Consider the following 14,515-nt stretch of genomic DNA (forward strand, 5'->3'; position numbering starts at 1 on the left):
TATGAAGTCGATGTTTCCCAGTTTAAAATAAGTACAAAAAATAATAGGGCAATACTTCTAAAAGTATCATACAAATAATAATGTTTCTTTGCCTCAAGACAGTCAATATGTGTATGAAGTTTGAAGGTACATGTACTACCTTAAAAGCATATGGAGTTATGGAGAATAGCAAACTTGTCCCGATGGCATAGGACGGACCGACGGACGGGACAGGGTGTATATAAAAAACCCTTCCAAGTGCTGGGGGTATAACATTTATATCAGATGAGCGCTTACTGCCAACAGCGCTTACTGCCGACAGCGCACCGGCATACAGAAGACAACTAAAAATTGTATACTGTTTAAGAAGTCTTTATTTTTGCACACTATTGATACAAGCACATTGAAAGCAGTTACATGTAAAATTGGCATGACTAAATTGTTAGCTGAATACGTATATTTGTGTTCAGAAGCTTCCAGTGATATTTTGTAAAGCCTTTAAAAGCCGAAGTTATTACTCAAAAAAAGTATACACAATAACATTTTGTAGCAAGGCACATCAATCTGGCTAAAATGATAGTTAAGTTATTCCCCTTGGTCAATTGAGATTAACAGGGATGTGTTGGCATCTGCTTGCTGTGTTCTTGTGTTTATTAATAATGCATCAATTTCAATATGTTGACTTTTTTAGCAAATTTACCTCGAATAATGACTAGATACAAGTGCACAATACATGCTGTCTTGATTTTCCCTGTTATATGGGTGGCACATACTTCCACTAGGTTAATGCAGACTTTGTACCACTGTTCATCCTAGAACAATAATGTGTCCGATACAGAACCCAGTGTAATGTGGAAGACAGGGTTGTTTTGTCGACGCTACTAGTATCACATTTCATCATTATCACACATGTTTTTTATGTTCATATAACACAATGTTCGTAAAAAGTTCAATTGGTCTGCTTCTTGGTCAGCACACACAGTAAATGAATGCATATAATTTAAACAAATTACATAAGTTTGCTTGGTTCGATTTTAATGCGAAAGGAAGTCGAAACAGTTGATACGCTTCACCCCCGTCTCTAAATCAGTAATCTGCAGTGTGAACTCTGTGCCACCAAACTGCATTTCATTGAGAAGTCTATGCCTTGCCTCCTCAAGAACAATGCTTCCTAGCTTAAAGCAGGATTTCTCCGTAACATACTGCGGGTCTGGGTCTGAGGATGCATAAATACCAACTCCTTCGGCAACGTCGAATGTATCGGATATAAAATCCATAGACACGACAGCATTCACTGGCACTGCTTCACCGGCTCGTACATATATTTCAAACAGATATCTACATTTGTACCTTCCGTTCTCAAAGACTCTGTACTTTTCGGGGTGAACCCCGTCAACAAATGTGTTGATGATCTCAGTTCCATATGTGTATTTGCTGATACGGGACGTCACTATGTTCGGGTTGTGGCCAAAAAGGACTGCACCCTTCACGACAACTAGACCAGAATCATTTGGAATAATTATCTTCTTATCTAGAAAAGTTTCTTTTATCTTGTTCTGTACTATTTCAGATTCTGCAAACCCACCAACAAGCAGCATCGTATCAATTGATCGAAAGTCATTACCTTTGAGGATTTCCCGTACATGGGCGATTGTTGTTTGAACAGATTTATCAAAAAAGCCTTTAAAAACCTCTGCGTCGATCAGGATCTTGTCTCTCTTGAAATCGACCTTGCCAGCATGACCACTTTTTCTTACATCGTCCACGAGTAGTCTCCCCTTCCTCGTCTTGTAGTTTGACACCAATGATGCCGGAATTCTCATGGTAATCATCCCGGACTTGTTGCTGGTAACTGTCCGCTTCTTCACCTCAAACTCTCTCATCATGTCCAGAAAATCACCGGTGAACTCCTTCTGGTACTCGGTCATAAAGCCTTTTCCTACGAGTGCCTCGAGTAGAGCCTGAAACTGTGCGTCCACCTGAGTACCGCCCCATGCGCCACCGCTGGCCTTCGCCACTTCTGTCAGACTGCCGTCACCCTGTACCTGATGCACAGTTATGTCTACGGTCCCACCTGTAAAAAGAAAGCAATAAATGAGAACTTTCTGCTCATCTGAACAGGACCGGCTTGGGTGAGGTATGAGGATCGTTGAAGATGCGTCCAGCGTCGTCCACAATTTGTTTGGAACACTTTAGACGCCACAATCCTGACCCACTCTGTTCAGAAGTTTAACGACTAGTATATCCATTATGGGTAAATCTAGGGAATTAAATAAAGTGTCAACATCTAGAACCCGAATCTCCTAGTCTGAGTAAGAATGATGCTGTTGTTTTTAAATGTACTGGTAACCAAATTTGATTACATGTCTTGTGCGGGAAAATGTATCATTAGATCAATTGTTCAAACACCTTATAAGCACACCAATGACCACACTTTCTACCCAATCTGCATTAAAAACAAGTGTGCGTGCGTGCGTGCGTGAATTCTTAGCCAAGTCATGTTTAAAATGCCTTGTGATGACTGGGGGCAAATTATCTTCTGACTTTTTATGAAATTTGGTGAAAATGTTTGTTTTCCTTAAACTGTTTCCTAGGTCAGTTTCGACTATGGGTTATGTCAGATCAATGGGTTGGGTACATCGTCAAAATTTCGTTAAAACCGTGGCTACATTAAATTACCAACCTTCATGAGAATGTAACATATGGGTTAAGTTTGATAACATGTCATGTTACTTAAAAATGATTCACAAGTTCAAAATATCGTTAACATGCTGAAGTAATTTTCAAAATGGCCTCCTAGAACAAAACACACTGACATTCAGCTTTACACAATTCACACATGTATACATACTATTATTCAAATATCATCAAAAACGATAAACAACAAGTCATATAAAGTATTAATGAATAATTAAACATGTTAATTATGTTAAACACATGTATACAATTCACACATGTATACTATCATTCAAATAGCAAAAAAAGGGTCAAAAATAAATCGTCATATGAAGCAGTAATGAATAATAAACAGTGGTAAACACATGTATCATTTCAGTGAATTTCAAGCACTTACCGACAAACACCCAATTTATTTTACAATAAGTGAGAAATATAATAATGAATATAACGTTTTAACAAATTGTTTAAATATATATTCAGTCGGATTTACTAAGTCTTTACTAGAAATGAACTCTTAATTAACAGGGGGTCCAGCGTGTTTTGTGTTTTCCGAATTTTGTGTGAGGGAAATGTGTGATGCGGAATAAAATGGCGGTGTTCAAAGAGATTTTGGTATTTTGGGAGAATATTGTCACCTGGTAAGTAAGTTTTATCACTTTTCTCGCAATATAAATACGCCTACCCGGAGGCCACACGTGTAAGCTTCTATCAGTTTTTTAACCTATGTTTCTGTTTCTAGAGGCATTAACAAAAAAGTTATTGAATGTATATAAGCTGAACGATTGCTTGTTAACAAAGTGAAAATAGAAAATTACGTGACTCGAAACTGTGTTTTTAGTCAAAGTACACCATTATTGTACCTATTCTAGCTATTTTTCATTGATTTTTTGCCTATTTTTTCTTTTCGACGGTTAGTGCACTTACATGGCACTATATACGGCCGATTTTATTTTGTGATTTAAATTAAACTTCCCATAATTGTAGCAAACGATGAAAATGTGTGTCGCGCATTCTTTTTGTGACTTAAAGGCCAAGGTCACACTTGCAGGTAATTGTCCTAAATATTTATTTCATTCTTAGCCATACACTTTAAGCTAAACTGAGCACGAAGTACTCAAAGTGAGCTCTGGTGATCGCCCAATGTCCGTCGTCCGTCATCCAGCGTCAACATTTTAAATCTTTAAACATCTTTTTCTCTGAAACCGCAAGACCAAAACCCTTGATATTTGGTATGCAGTCTCATGTAGTGATCCTTTACCACGATTTTTCAAATCATGTACCTTGGGTCAAAAATAGCCACGCCCAAGGAGCCACAAGCTTTCAATATACAAAATGTACTTATAAAAAATCTACAAAATGTACTTATAAAAATCGTCTTCTCTGAAACCGCAAGGCCAAGATTTCTTTGGCATGCAACCTCAGTTAGTGGTCCTTTACCAATATTGTTTAAATGTTGTCCATATGGTCAGAAATGGCCCCGCCTCGAGAGGTCACATGTTTTCTGTATATTTATTAAATCAAATCTTTGGAGAACGTCTTCTCTGAAACCGCAAGACCCAGCCCTATACATTTGATATGCAACCTCATATAGTGGTCCTTAACCAAGGTAGTTTGAATCATCTACATGGGGTGGAAAATGGCTCTGCCACAGGGGTCACAAGTTTTCGATATTCTTTGATACTTTCGATGAAACAATTTTGGAAATCTTCTTTTCAGACAACCGCACGGCCAAGACTTTTGTTAACTGGTATGGAAAGATATGTTATCTAGTTAACCACTGTTACTGCTAGGAGCCAAAAGTGCATTAATAGATGAGTGGTAAAACGAATCTTTTCTAGTTAGCTAGTTATTATGTTACATACTAAGTGGAATTCGCAAAACCATGCTTGAAGCGAAAAGTGCAATTATAGATCAAGTGGTAACACGAATATATCTAGTCAACCAGTTAGTATGCTACTTATAAAGTGGAATTCGCAAAACCATAACTAGATAACCAGTTACTGCTTGAACCTGTTATAGTTGTACAGCTAAAAAAGGTAATAGGTGGCATTTCTGGGCATTTTCAAGTCTGTTTTAGTCTTATGATATTTATTTTACCAAAAAAGTAACACGTATATTAACTAGTTAGCTAGATAATTATCGCGAACATTAAGTGGTTAACACGAAACAATTCGCAAACGTTAACAGATTATCTTACGGCAGTTATATTTATGCCACCATATGAATCTTCGCAAAGTTTTCAAATTGCGGGTAAGAAATTGTTCACAGTGGGTTGAGAAATTAGTCATGTGCCCCTGATTTATCAAAAATGAAGATATTGCCATGATACTTTTTCACTATGCACATTCACCCTTATTTCTATGCCATTAATCACATTATATTTATCAGATGCTTGAAAAACACTAAACGTGTGTACCTCCAAGATCAAGGACTATGTAACACTTTCCAGGCTGGAAAATGTCCATCCCTCCCGATTTGGTGAGACGTTCTACCGGCAGTGTTTTACACCAGAATGAGGCTGCCTCAGGTTCCAAGGCTAGAATCAGACGGTCATTCCGTAAACCTCCCTTTCAAAAGAAATTGAAAATAATTATGTGGAAGCTAGATTTAAAAATATGTTTCCAAACAATATAACGCTTTATTAGTCGCGTGTTTTAAACATCTCATTCGACGTGTTTACCATTTCAGCAGCCCGTCGCATGAACTGTTTTGCAGAATCGTTCCAGATGGCAGGTAGAGTGAGAACCCAGTGGATGTCGCCCTCCTCGATTTCAGGCACGCGTTTCAAAAGCGTCTGAAAGAGGTGCCCGCGCAGAAAGTTGATGGCGGCGGAGAAGACAGTCAATGCCTCCAGTGGCTTCTTGTGCTCGTCGTCGAGCAGTGTCTTCCGGGATAGCGCCTATATTGAGAAAAACAAAAACTGCAAAACATTGTGCGTTTACACTTGTTTCAAATAGTTCAACTAGCAAGAAGATGACATTCAACAAAGAGTTCAGAATTCTACGTTTAGTATATCTAGATTAGAAACTAGGATCGATAAATGCATGTAGATACCCTCCTTGGTACCTCATTGTTGTGAAGCATCATTTTGAAGCGGCGGAAGTAGAACCAGTCTGCGTGGTGGCCGTCCTCAGCCAGTTCCGAGTACTTGTCCTCCGCCTCATACCCGAAACTATGGAACACTTTCCCAGGCGTGAACAGCACGCTCGTCGGCGCCTTAAACACATGTGAATATCGTGCCAATGTTGCAAATATGTTCTATGATACAACGTACATGTACTTTAAATCATCAATTTAAATATTCACCTTTAAATAAAAAGGGCATATATAGGTTTGCAGATGTATGTTGGTCTGTCAATTGGTTGGTCGGTAATCAATGATTTTCCGAATGCTAATTTTAAAACAACTGGAGTCAAAACATTGAACATGGTAGGTTGCAATTAAGCAGTAAATGACCCCTTTCGTTGTGGGAATCAGTTGACTACACTGTATATGCCACAGCCAACAATAGTTTTGAAAACATCTATGTAAGCCTTGATCTAGTGATATCGTAATTCACTGGAAGGGTGTCCTTGACCGTTAGATGACCTATCGTTTAGGGTGCCAGTAGGCCAAAGGTAAAGGCCGTGACCAATACCAGTTTTCAATCTTTGTCCGAACATGAATTATGGTTTAGCATAGGACAGTGAAACGTCACTGATTTGTTGTAATTAATCAGTAAAGTTCATGAATCTGATTGTATTTTGGGTCAGTAAGTCTAGGTCAAGGCCATTGTGAATGTTGTTTAAAATACGCATTCCGCACAAACTGACATGAAGCATAAACAACAGGCTGTATTTGACCAGATATATGACCGTGTTCGTTTTGTTTCGACAACTAAAGTGCTAGCTATATACATTATCTTTCGAGTAAGGTTCTCCTTGACCAGAAGATGTTGCGTATTGTTCTTAGATCAGTGAATCCAGCACAATTTTGAGCAAAAAATGTTTTACCTAGAATCCTATAACTTAAGTGATACAGTGGTACGGTTTGCTTTCGAATAAATGCACTTAAAGTTTACGATAAGGCGAAGGTCAATGTAACAGTCAGTGTTGTTTGAAATACTGATATGTTGTTTCAATATGACAAACTGTAGCTGCGTGAGCCAAAGGGCAAGATCATGGACAACGTGATTGTGTCAATAAATTAATTAAGACTTATGGTATACATACCTTAAGGGATATGTGTCCACCGCCTATCCATGTATTGGTCTGTATTTTGGTCTGATCGCTGGCATACTCGTGCGAAAATGAGAAAGCGTAACCGGAATACGTCGTCCCGAAATCTATCGCCGCCACAAGCAGTTTATCCGACATGGTGCAGATGTGCCGTTTAAAAGTCCGGTTTTCAATCGTCTATTTCCATGTCCTTAAATAGAATAATCAACATATATATGTTTAAGAGTGCATGCACTTTCGGTTCGGATGGCATTCAAGCAGGAAGTAATTTTTCAAGGGACATTATCATCTATGTTATACTGGTATAAATGTCCTTGTATAACCCAGGTTACCTCGTTTATTTCTTTCATACCCATTGAGGCGCTCACATAAACATCCGAGCAAACTTATCATTTACAGCCAAATATTTAACTAGTCATGCCCAGTCACATGTAAATTCAAGCCAAGTCACCAGTATATTTTCGCGGAACAGGGTAATTAGCATGTGTTACAAGTGAAAGTATATTTTTTAATGTTGTATCAGGACAGTGAAAATTGTCAGTTCGTTTATCGTTGTAAATTATTGTTAATGAAACACTAAAAACGATCATAGTTTGATCATTTCAAAAATCGTGGTTATTAAATTTGTGTACGCGGTTGATGAGGCGTGAACAGGTGGTTTAAATATGCCCTATTACTTTAGTTTAAGAATTGATAAGTTGGGTCAATAGGCTCAAAGTCGCCGTTACTAAGAAAAATGGTTTCAACTTAATTACTTAAATAAAAATCATGTATTGTGATAAAAGTTAGTTTTAAGGAAGCTTTGTGCAAATGTAGCTTAAGTTTGTTTTGTTTTTTTGTGTCAAAGTTACTGTTCAAAACTAGAAATTAATGTTTACACTCGGTAACTTGAGTTGAAGATTATTTAATGCGATGTAGCTTTGTATATATAGTATACAGTTATAGTGTTATAGTATACAATTAATGTATAGTGGTGAAATTTGTTGTGTAAGAAGCGTAATTGTTGACGTAGCTTAGGATTTCTTTTCGGATGGTGGGATCAAGGTCGTTGAAATTGTAAATGGTTTTCGCTCAATAGCTTAGGTTAAGATTGGAGTGTACTATTGATACTTGTTTGAAGACATGGGTGAGTATGATTACGTACATTATAGGTTATTGCTAAACATAGAAAAATGATATGTATGCAACTTGGTGTGTAGGTATATTAAGTGAAGACTTAGCCTTGGATTGCTCTCTTGGGTTGGTGGGAACAAGATCAAGGTCTTTATTACTTAAAATATGACTACGTGTTGTCTCTAGGTATTAATTAATTTAGTTTTGAATAAATACAGTATTATTGAGTGTGTATTAATATTTTTTTAATTTAATTTATTTACTAAAAAAGAACATTGCGTGCGATTGATCACTGGATTAATGTAAACCAATCAACATTCCAGCCAGTCCAGTCGATGTATTGTCCTGGTGTTTTTATGTATCAACTGTTTAAATGTCATTTTCCCTAAACAGTTAGTAACATTTAAACAGTAAGTTACATTTCCGGATTATTTAGAATGTTGTTTATCGTCAAATCAGTTGATATATCTACATTAAATTCAATTAAAGGCTGAACTTAAGTTGAGACTGAATGCATTACGAAGCGGATTTGACAAATAATACGCACATGATTCTGCAGTGACTGTAATGTAAAAAAGCCCATCAAATAACCGTTTTAAAGAAAGTTCTTTTTATGATTTTAATCAATGCATAAAGGATGCCGTTTCATTAAAGAACTAAGTCGATTTTAGTCGTAATTTGAAATTATCCTAATGTCAGATTATACCTTGTTTTCGCCACTTTTTTGAGTGAATTGAATTGAACAAGTATTAGTGGTCAACAATTTATTTTGTTCAATGGAATAGGTGATAAAAGTTTGTGTCAGTGTCAGATCGTAATACATTTTTGTAATTATATTTTACCGAGTAAGCTATATTTCACGAGTGGCGAGGCCTGAAGTGAAATATTTACTTTAGGTGTCCACGAGGTGAAATATATATTGCGACCTTACACTGAAAGCAACACTTTTCCCTCTAATTATATGCCTAAACTAGTAAAAGGGATATAAAATGACATTTTTTTGTAGTTATTCAGAAAAGTGCGACAAATTGTATGCGAACGCAACGTCATTTCGTAGATGACGTCATTGGAAAATTGTCCCAGCCCCGTGCGCACTGACGTTTGATTTTGAAGTGAGAGTGGGCTATAATTTCAAAACAGTGAACAATATCGAAATGTTATTTCTCTGTTTGAAACAGTGAAATGTCATTTTCGTTTCACTAGTAAGCCGTATAAATCACCGGAAAGCATATATTCTTGTATAATAATAAAAGGCAGTTTTTCTCATGTTTTCCAATACATTTTTCGAGTAAATCAGTTTTCTTTATTGAAATCAGTTAAAGGGATATATATATTAACAGTGGATGGCCTATTAAGTAGTAAGTTTACACACTGAAATGTAGACCACTACAAAAGTCAAGATTGGTTTATAATTATATGTACTTACACAAAAATAAATGGTTAATCGTCTTACACAAAACTAAATGGTAATCGTCTGCGTCGAATAAAAAATCAGTTGCCATTTGTGATGTTTATACAATTTTAACATTATTTTCGTTACGAAGAAACTCGAAAATTCATACTTCCATGTGGCGTATTATCTGGGAGACAAACACACTATTAAATTGAATGTTCAGACTCATCTAAAACCCTTAAAACCCTGTGAACAAGTCAAACATGTTTTACTGGTTGGTCGGTAATAAAGGTTGCAGTGACTGGCTCTTGTTAAATGCGCACATATAGGTCGATGCAAAAACTATATGTTTAATTATAATGCATAATCATGTTTAAATCATTTGTTTGAATTGTTTAAATATTGGCAACATTTTGCACTTTTTGCTGGGGACTTTGTGGCTTCGTAGCTATAATTAATAAAATAGTTTATTATTTTTAAGGCTAATCTTTTTGTTTTCGTACACACATCATGCAGTACGCTTTTTGTTTTTATCATTTAAGTCAAATGAGTTAAACATATTAATGCATAAAAAACGAAATTATTATTTTGTTTCACCAACATATATGGTGCGCCTTTATTTTTCAAATAGCCGTATTGCTTTATGACTATCATATCAACCAATCTAGATCTTGTAACACGACATTGACCTCTGTAGGCTAGATTGTATGACAATTGAAGCATTGTTCGTTATAGTTAGAAATTGATATGAAAGGAATTAAATACTAAACATGTCACAAAGACAGTCTTAAATTGGCAGAATATTTCAACGATAACTTTCTGACCACTACGATGATTTCCGTACATGGATATATCCTGTTGTCTTTTTTGCTGCTGCTGATGGCTAATGGGATGATCGTCTGTGAACGGGGGGTCCGGGCGCCTCGTCAAAAGTACGCCATGTATGTGTGGACGGATGGTTTCGACAAGGGAGTCAGCGGATGTGGTCTATCAGAGTTCCTCGCCTGGGACTCCCGAGGCCCGTGTTTCACGCACACATGGAACACGGCAGAGAAGCGCGCCTGGCTGTGGAACACGTGCAACCTGCCGGGGCGGGAAGTATCCGCCATCTTTGTAAGCGACGTCCACCACAACTTGAAGCGAGCCAAGGAGACAGGGGACTGCTCCAGTGCCGATATTTCTACTGTCAGACTAATGTTGTCTGAGGGACACAGTCAGGTACAGATCCGATTACTTTTTACGTTTTACTTGCATAATTTAGGCTCAGAAATTAGGGACTAATAATTTATAAAGTTGCATTTTAGCACTTATCAGAATATTATAAGTTGATTAATCAGAACAGTCTGTGTATACCTACTGGTCATTACATTCCAGGTCCCAAACCTGAAGATCTACGGTTTATACGCAGTAAGCGACCTGGCCGTGTCCGAGAGGAGTCTTGTCCAGTATATCGTCCACTACAACGACCACTGTGCAAGTATTAAATTCTTTATACATGTAGTTATAAGTGTTATAATGATGCTGCATTGCTGGCCTATTCTGAATCAAGTCAAACACGAAGTTTCGTACAAAACAAAAACGCTGTATTGTCAAGATTACATCGCAATCTGCTGGATAATATTTACCATGAACTTATTCCAGGAAATCCTAATGAGCGTTTCGATGGCGTTGCCGTGAACAACGAAGCTTATGCCGGAATCAAGTGTAAGTCTGATGCCGAGAGAACACAATACCTTCACGCCCTGGCTGAGATCACTCTTGAGGCGGGAAAACAGACAAACGGTCGCCTGCTTACACACTACTCCATGGGCTGGCATTGGGGCATATGCGACGGCGCACCCAGTGACATCACGTGGCGGGGAAATACATATAACGCTAACCACCACATGATTGATATATTCGACAGTACTGATGTCCAGGTCATATAAGTTGTCTGTCTTTTTAGTATTTAGTTTTTAATAACCTGCAATTATTCACTTTTTAAAAAAAATGCTTCTTCTTATGATGAGCACGTTTGTGTTTGTACAGGTGGGCTACATCATCCACCCGCAGATAGCCGACCGGATGCGGCACGCCGGCTATGATCATGCCCTGGCGGCCGGCAAACCCATCTACACCACCGTCTACACTAACCGCGTACGTTTATCAAGATTTAGTGGCATACACTGTAGATGCACATATACGCGTATTTTATAAGTTTAATTTAATATACAATGTACGTACTTATTTCAATTTGATAGTAAAAACATGCAGCTAATCTTAACCACTCTCACCCTCACTCACCCCCGTGCATTGATTAAAACAAAACTTATTCTGCCGGTGATTCTGAGGTTGTTGTTTTTCTACTCTGAACACCAATCGGCGCTTCTATTACAGGCGACATCCCTCTGTCAGACCTCTTTCTTCCCGGACAACACGTGTCACGTCCACGGGCACAGTGAGGCCGCCATGTTTGAGAGGTTTGACGACTTCTCCAATAACGGCATTGCGCATGCGCTACCCTGCATCCACTACTTCCGTGGGATATATTCCGCTGGGGCTCACCCTGACTGGCCATCGCATCACTCAGGTCTGAATTTTGTCTTAGGAAAATTAAAATCCCACTTATGCCTCTCAAGTTTGGTTTGTTTAATGACCTAGGTTTGCCAAACTAGTATGACGGAATAACGGTCATATCAAATAATTCTTTTTCTGTAAGCAAATGATAACTTTGACCTGTGATATTTTAAATACCTTAACGCAACACAAACTCTTTCAACTAAACCATATGCGACGAAACACGCAGTATTAAATACGAATAACTATACTCATGCTATATCCGTTATAGTACGTCAGTTCTTGGCAATGTTCTGTTCGTGATTTGAAATAATTTCGTCTTTCGTCTTTTTAGGGCATTCTCCGATAATTGGTTGAATCAACGTTCGGGTGCAAGTATTGGCATAGTATGCAAAGCCGAATAGAAAACTGCAATAAATTAATGATGTATCACAATGGTTGTTTTGATTGATATACCTTTACAACAAAATAAACATATGGTAAACACTGGTGGCTGACGATGTCAAACCGCGAGCCGTTTCGTTACGAAGACAGGTAATGTTTTCGTTGTGAGAATTTGTTTACATCTAGCGTGGCATTCATATGCGGTTTACACATTTTAATATATATTTTGCTTTTTTTTTCGGTGTGGATCTTTGGATAGTTACAGAGAAATGGTGAGTTAATGTGTATGTTATGTTTGTGTATGCCCTATATGCGACATTTTGTTTTTTCTTAAATATTTTTTTGTTTTTATTAGTGTTTAATTACTATGTGTTACATACAAATCCTTGTTTATTTGCAAAGCGGTATAAAAGTAAGATAAAATAATCAAAGAAATAGTCACTTGTCGAGATATCAGTGAATATTTGTTCCTGCTACAATAAGATGTCTCTGTTATTACGAAAACATTATTAAATCGGCAATTTACATCAGTTTTGTGTCTATGTTTCGCACAGAGTGTGTCTAGGTTTTCGTACGAAATACAACAAAATAGTATGTTTTTCGTTACAAAGTCGATTTTCTTTTTTTCAGAATCTTATGTGCAGCTACTATGACTTTACATTTGAGAACATAAAAGACACCGTGTGTCATTGTGTTGAGGATCACCCGGCAGAAAAGGTGTCCTACATGTGGAAGTCGATTGACGGGAGGAGTAATCGCCAAAGGACATACAATGTATTGGGGTCTAATGTTACCGGCAAAGAAATCAGTTTTGACCCCCAATCTGGGAAAATGATAGTACCTACCGAATCTACAGCCAGCGACAGCCCAGTTCGAAAACTACACAAAATCAACACACCATCAAAATCAATTCAACGTCAATTATATTCACAATTAGAAGTCGACCAAGAACATGTCGAAGACTTATCTTCAACTGAGGCAACAAATTCAGTTGCTGATTTATCAGAACTGTTGGACACCACAGTGTTATATTCGGATTCAGAGCCCGACATTGAGGAGTATGAACGAATGGAAAATGCAAATGACATCCCTGATGCCGTAATGGCGGACACACAAACTGTTCAAATGGTAGTTCATCAACTTAAAACGTTATTGCCATCTGTTACCACTCATTTAGTCGATTGTGGTCGTTTACACGATGGATGAATTTCTTTCATTTGATTGAAGAAAATGCAGATTGTCTACAGCCAAGCTCAGTGATGATTTACGAGTGTATAAGGCCGAAGCATCAAATCGATGTTGAAATAAATCAAAAGGAATTATGATTAACTTGGATTTAATTACATAATTAAAGACCTATACATCAAAAGATGTATGCTTAATCAATGCAAAAAGTTACCAAGACGAATGCTTTTAAGTGAAACTTAAACAGACGAGAATGAATCATCTTTCCCTAATGTTAAACACAACAAATTAAATTATATTAAAGATCAGCACACATGTATAATTATCTAATGGCTGCAGAAGAAAACCTAGGCATATTCTGTTGATGTCTTCAATAGAAAACACATACACCTTCAGTTGAAAACCCATACCTAATGCGGTGACTTCGAGAGAAAACCCATACTCATTTCTTATCAACACGACCGAGTATTAAAGGCAACTTTTGTAAAAATAGAGGCATAAAATCAAATGAAGAACATGTACAGTCCAAAAATATGTTGAACTCGTTTTCAAAAGCTGAAAGTTTAAGCAAAATAATAACATTTAATAACGGATGCTTGTGTTTATCATGAATTTGCTGTATAAAACCACACATTAAAAAAGAAACTGTCTGATTTTAATCAACTTACGGTCAAAAAACTGCAAATTAGTCACATGTTTGCTTTGCTAACAATTGGTAAAGATTTACAGCTTACATTTTCACACAAATACTCTTACCTCTATATGAACAGTTATGCATTTCAGTAACCACAGGCGTGTGTAAGGCGTGTGTGTAAACATATACTCACAACGAAACCAATACCTGTCTTCGTAACGAAACGGCTCGCGGTTTGACATCGTCAGCCACCAGTGGTAAATGCGTACAACAAAAAATACAGCTCTATTGAAATATACAACTGATATAGTATGTCTGATAATGTTGTCATAACTGTTGATTACTACCAATTAGAGAAAATTATAATAATGTTAT

The 14,515-nt window shown here is 37.3% G+C and overlaps 2 protein-coding genes across 5 annotated transcripts; one reads left to right on the forward strand and one right to left on the reverse strand.

Moving 5' to 3' along the window:
* Positions 1-152: 152 nt before the first annotated feature.
* LOC128232446 (heat shock 70 kDa protein 12B-like) lies at positions 153-7,347 on the reverse strand. Of its 2 annotated transcripts, none has more exons than XM_052945994.1 (6): positions 7,228-7,330; positions 6,870-7,065; positions 5,725-5,874; positions 5,339-5,557; positions 5,075-5,225; positions 153-2,053 (listed from the first exon to the last, which is right to left on the reverse strand). In XM_052945994.1, exons 2-6 carry the CDS (start codon positions 7,011-7,013, stop codon positions 1,014-1,016), a joined length of 1,704 nt encoding a protein of 567 aa, XP_052801954.1. In that variant the 5' UTR covers positions 7,014-7,065; positions 7,228-7,330; the 3' UTR covers positions 153-1,013. The 2 variants fall into 2 exon arrangements, with proteins under 2 accessions (XP_052801954.1, XP_052801953.1); XM_052945993.1 differs by having other exon boundaries at positions 154-2,053; positions 7,208-7,347.
* A 251-nt stretch (positions 7,348-7,598) lies between these two features.
* LOC128232447 (uncharacterized) lies at positions 7,599-14,156 on the forward strand. 3 transcript variants are annotated; one of them, XM_052945997.1, is made up of 8 exons: positions 7,599-8,000; positions 10,254-10,599; positions 10,756-10,858; positions 11,023-11,300; positions 11,410-11,517; positions 11,758-11,950; positions 12,272-12,471; positions 12,952-14,156. In XM_052945997.1, exons 2-7 carry the CDS (start codon positions 10,261-10,263, stop codon positions 12,292-12,294), a joined length of 1,044 nt encoding a protein of 347 aa, XP_052801957.1. In that variant the 5' UTR covers positions 7,599-8,000; positions 10,254-10,260; the 3' UTR covers positions 12,295-12,471; positions 12,952-14,156. The 3 variants fall into 3 exon arrangements, with proteins under 3 accessions (XP_052801957.1, XP_052801956.1, XP_052801955.1); XM_052945996.1 differs by having other exon boundaries at positions 7,600-8,000; positions 10,260-10,599; XM_052945995.1 differs by lacking the exon at positions 7,599-8,000 and having other exon boundaries at positions 8,016-10,599.
* The last annotated feature ends 359 nt before the right edge of the window (positions 14,157-14,515 follow it).

The sequence above is a fragment of the Mya arenaria genome, chromosome 4, assembly GCF_026914265.1.
Source record: "Mya arenaria isolate MELC-2E11 chromosome 4, ASM2691426v1".
NCBI lineage: Eukaryota > Metazoa > Mollusca > Bivalvia > Myida > Myidae > Mya > Mya arenaria.

Bases quoted from the DNA above. Each gene is read 5' to 3' on its own strand.
- LOC128232446 (XM_052945994.1), bottom strand. From the start codon at position 7,013: ATGTCGGATAAACTGCTTGTGGCGGCGATAGATTTCGGGACGACGTAT. The intron at 5,875-6,869 runs GTATGTATACCA...CATGTGTTTAAG, and splicing joins GTGGACACATATCCCTTAAG to GCGCCGACGAGCGTGCTGTT. The intron at 5,226-5,338 runs GTAAACACGTCG...TTCTTTTGAAAG, and splicing joins TGCGACGGGCTGCTGAAATG to GGAGGTTTACGGAATGACCG.
- LOC128232447 (XM_052945995.1), top strand. From the start codon at position 10,213: ATGATTTCCGTACATGGATATATCCTGTTGTCTTTTTTGCTGCTGCTG. The intron at 10,859-11,022 runs GTATTAAATTCT...AACTTATTCCAG, and splicing joins CTACAACGACCACTGTGCAA to GAAATCCTAATGAGCGTTTC. The intron at 11,951-12,271 runs GTCTGAATTTTG...TCGTCTTTTTAG, and splicing joins CTGGCCATCGCATCACTCAG to GGCATTCTCCGATAATTGGT.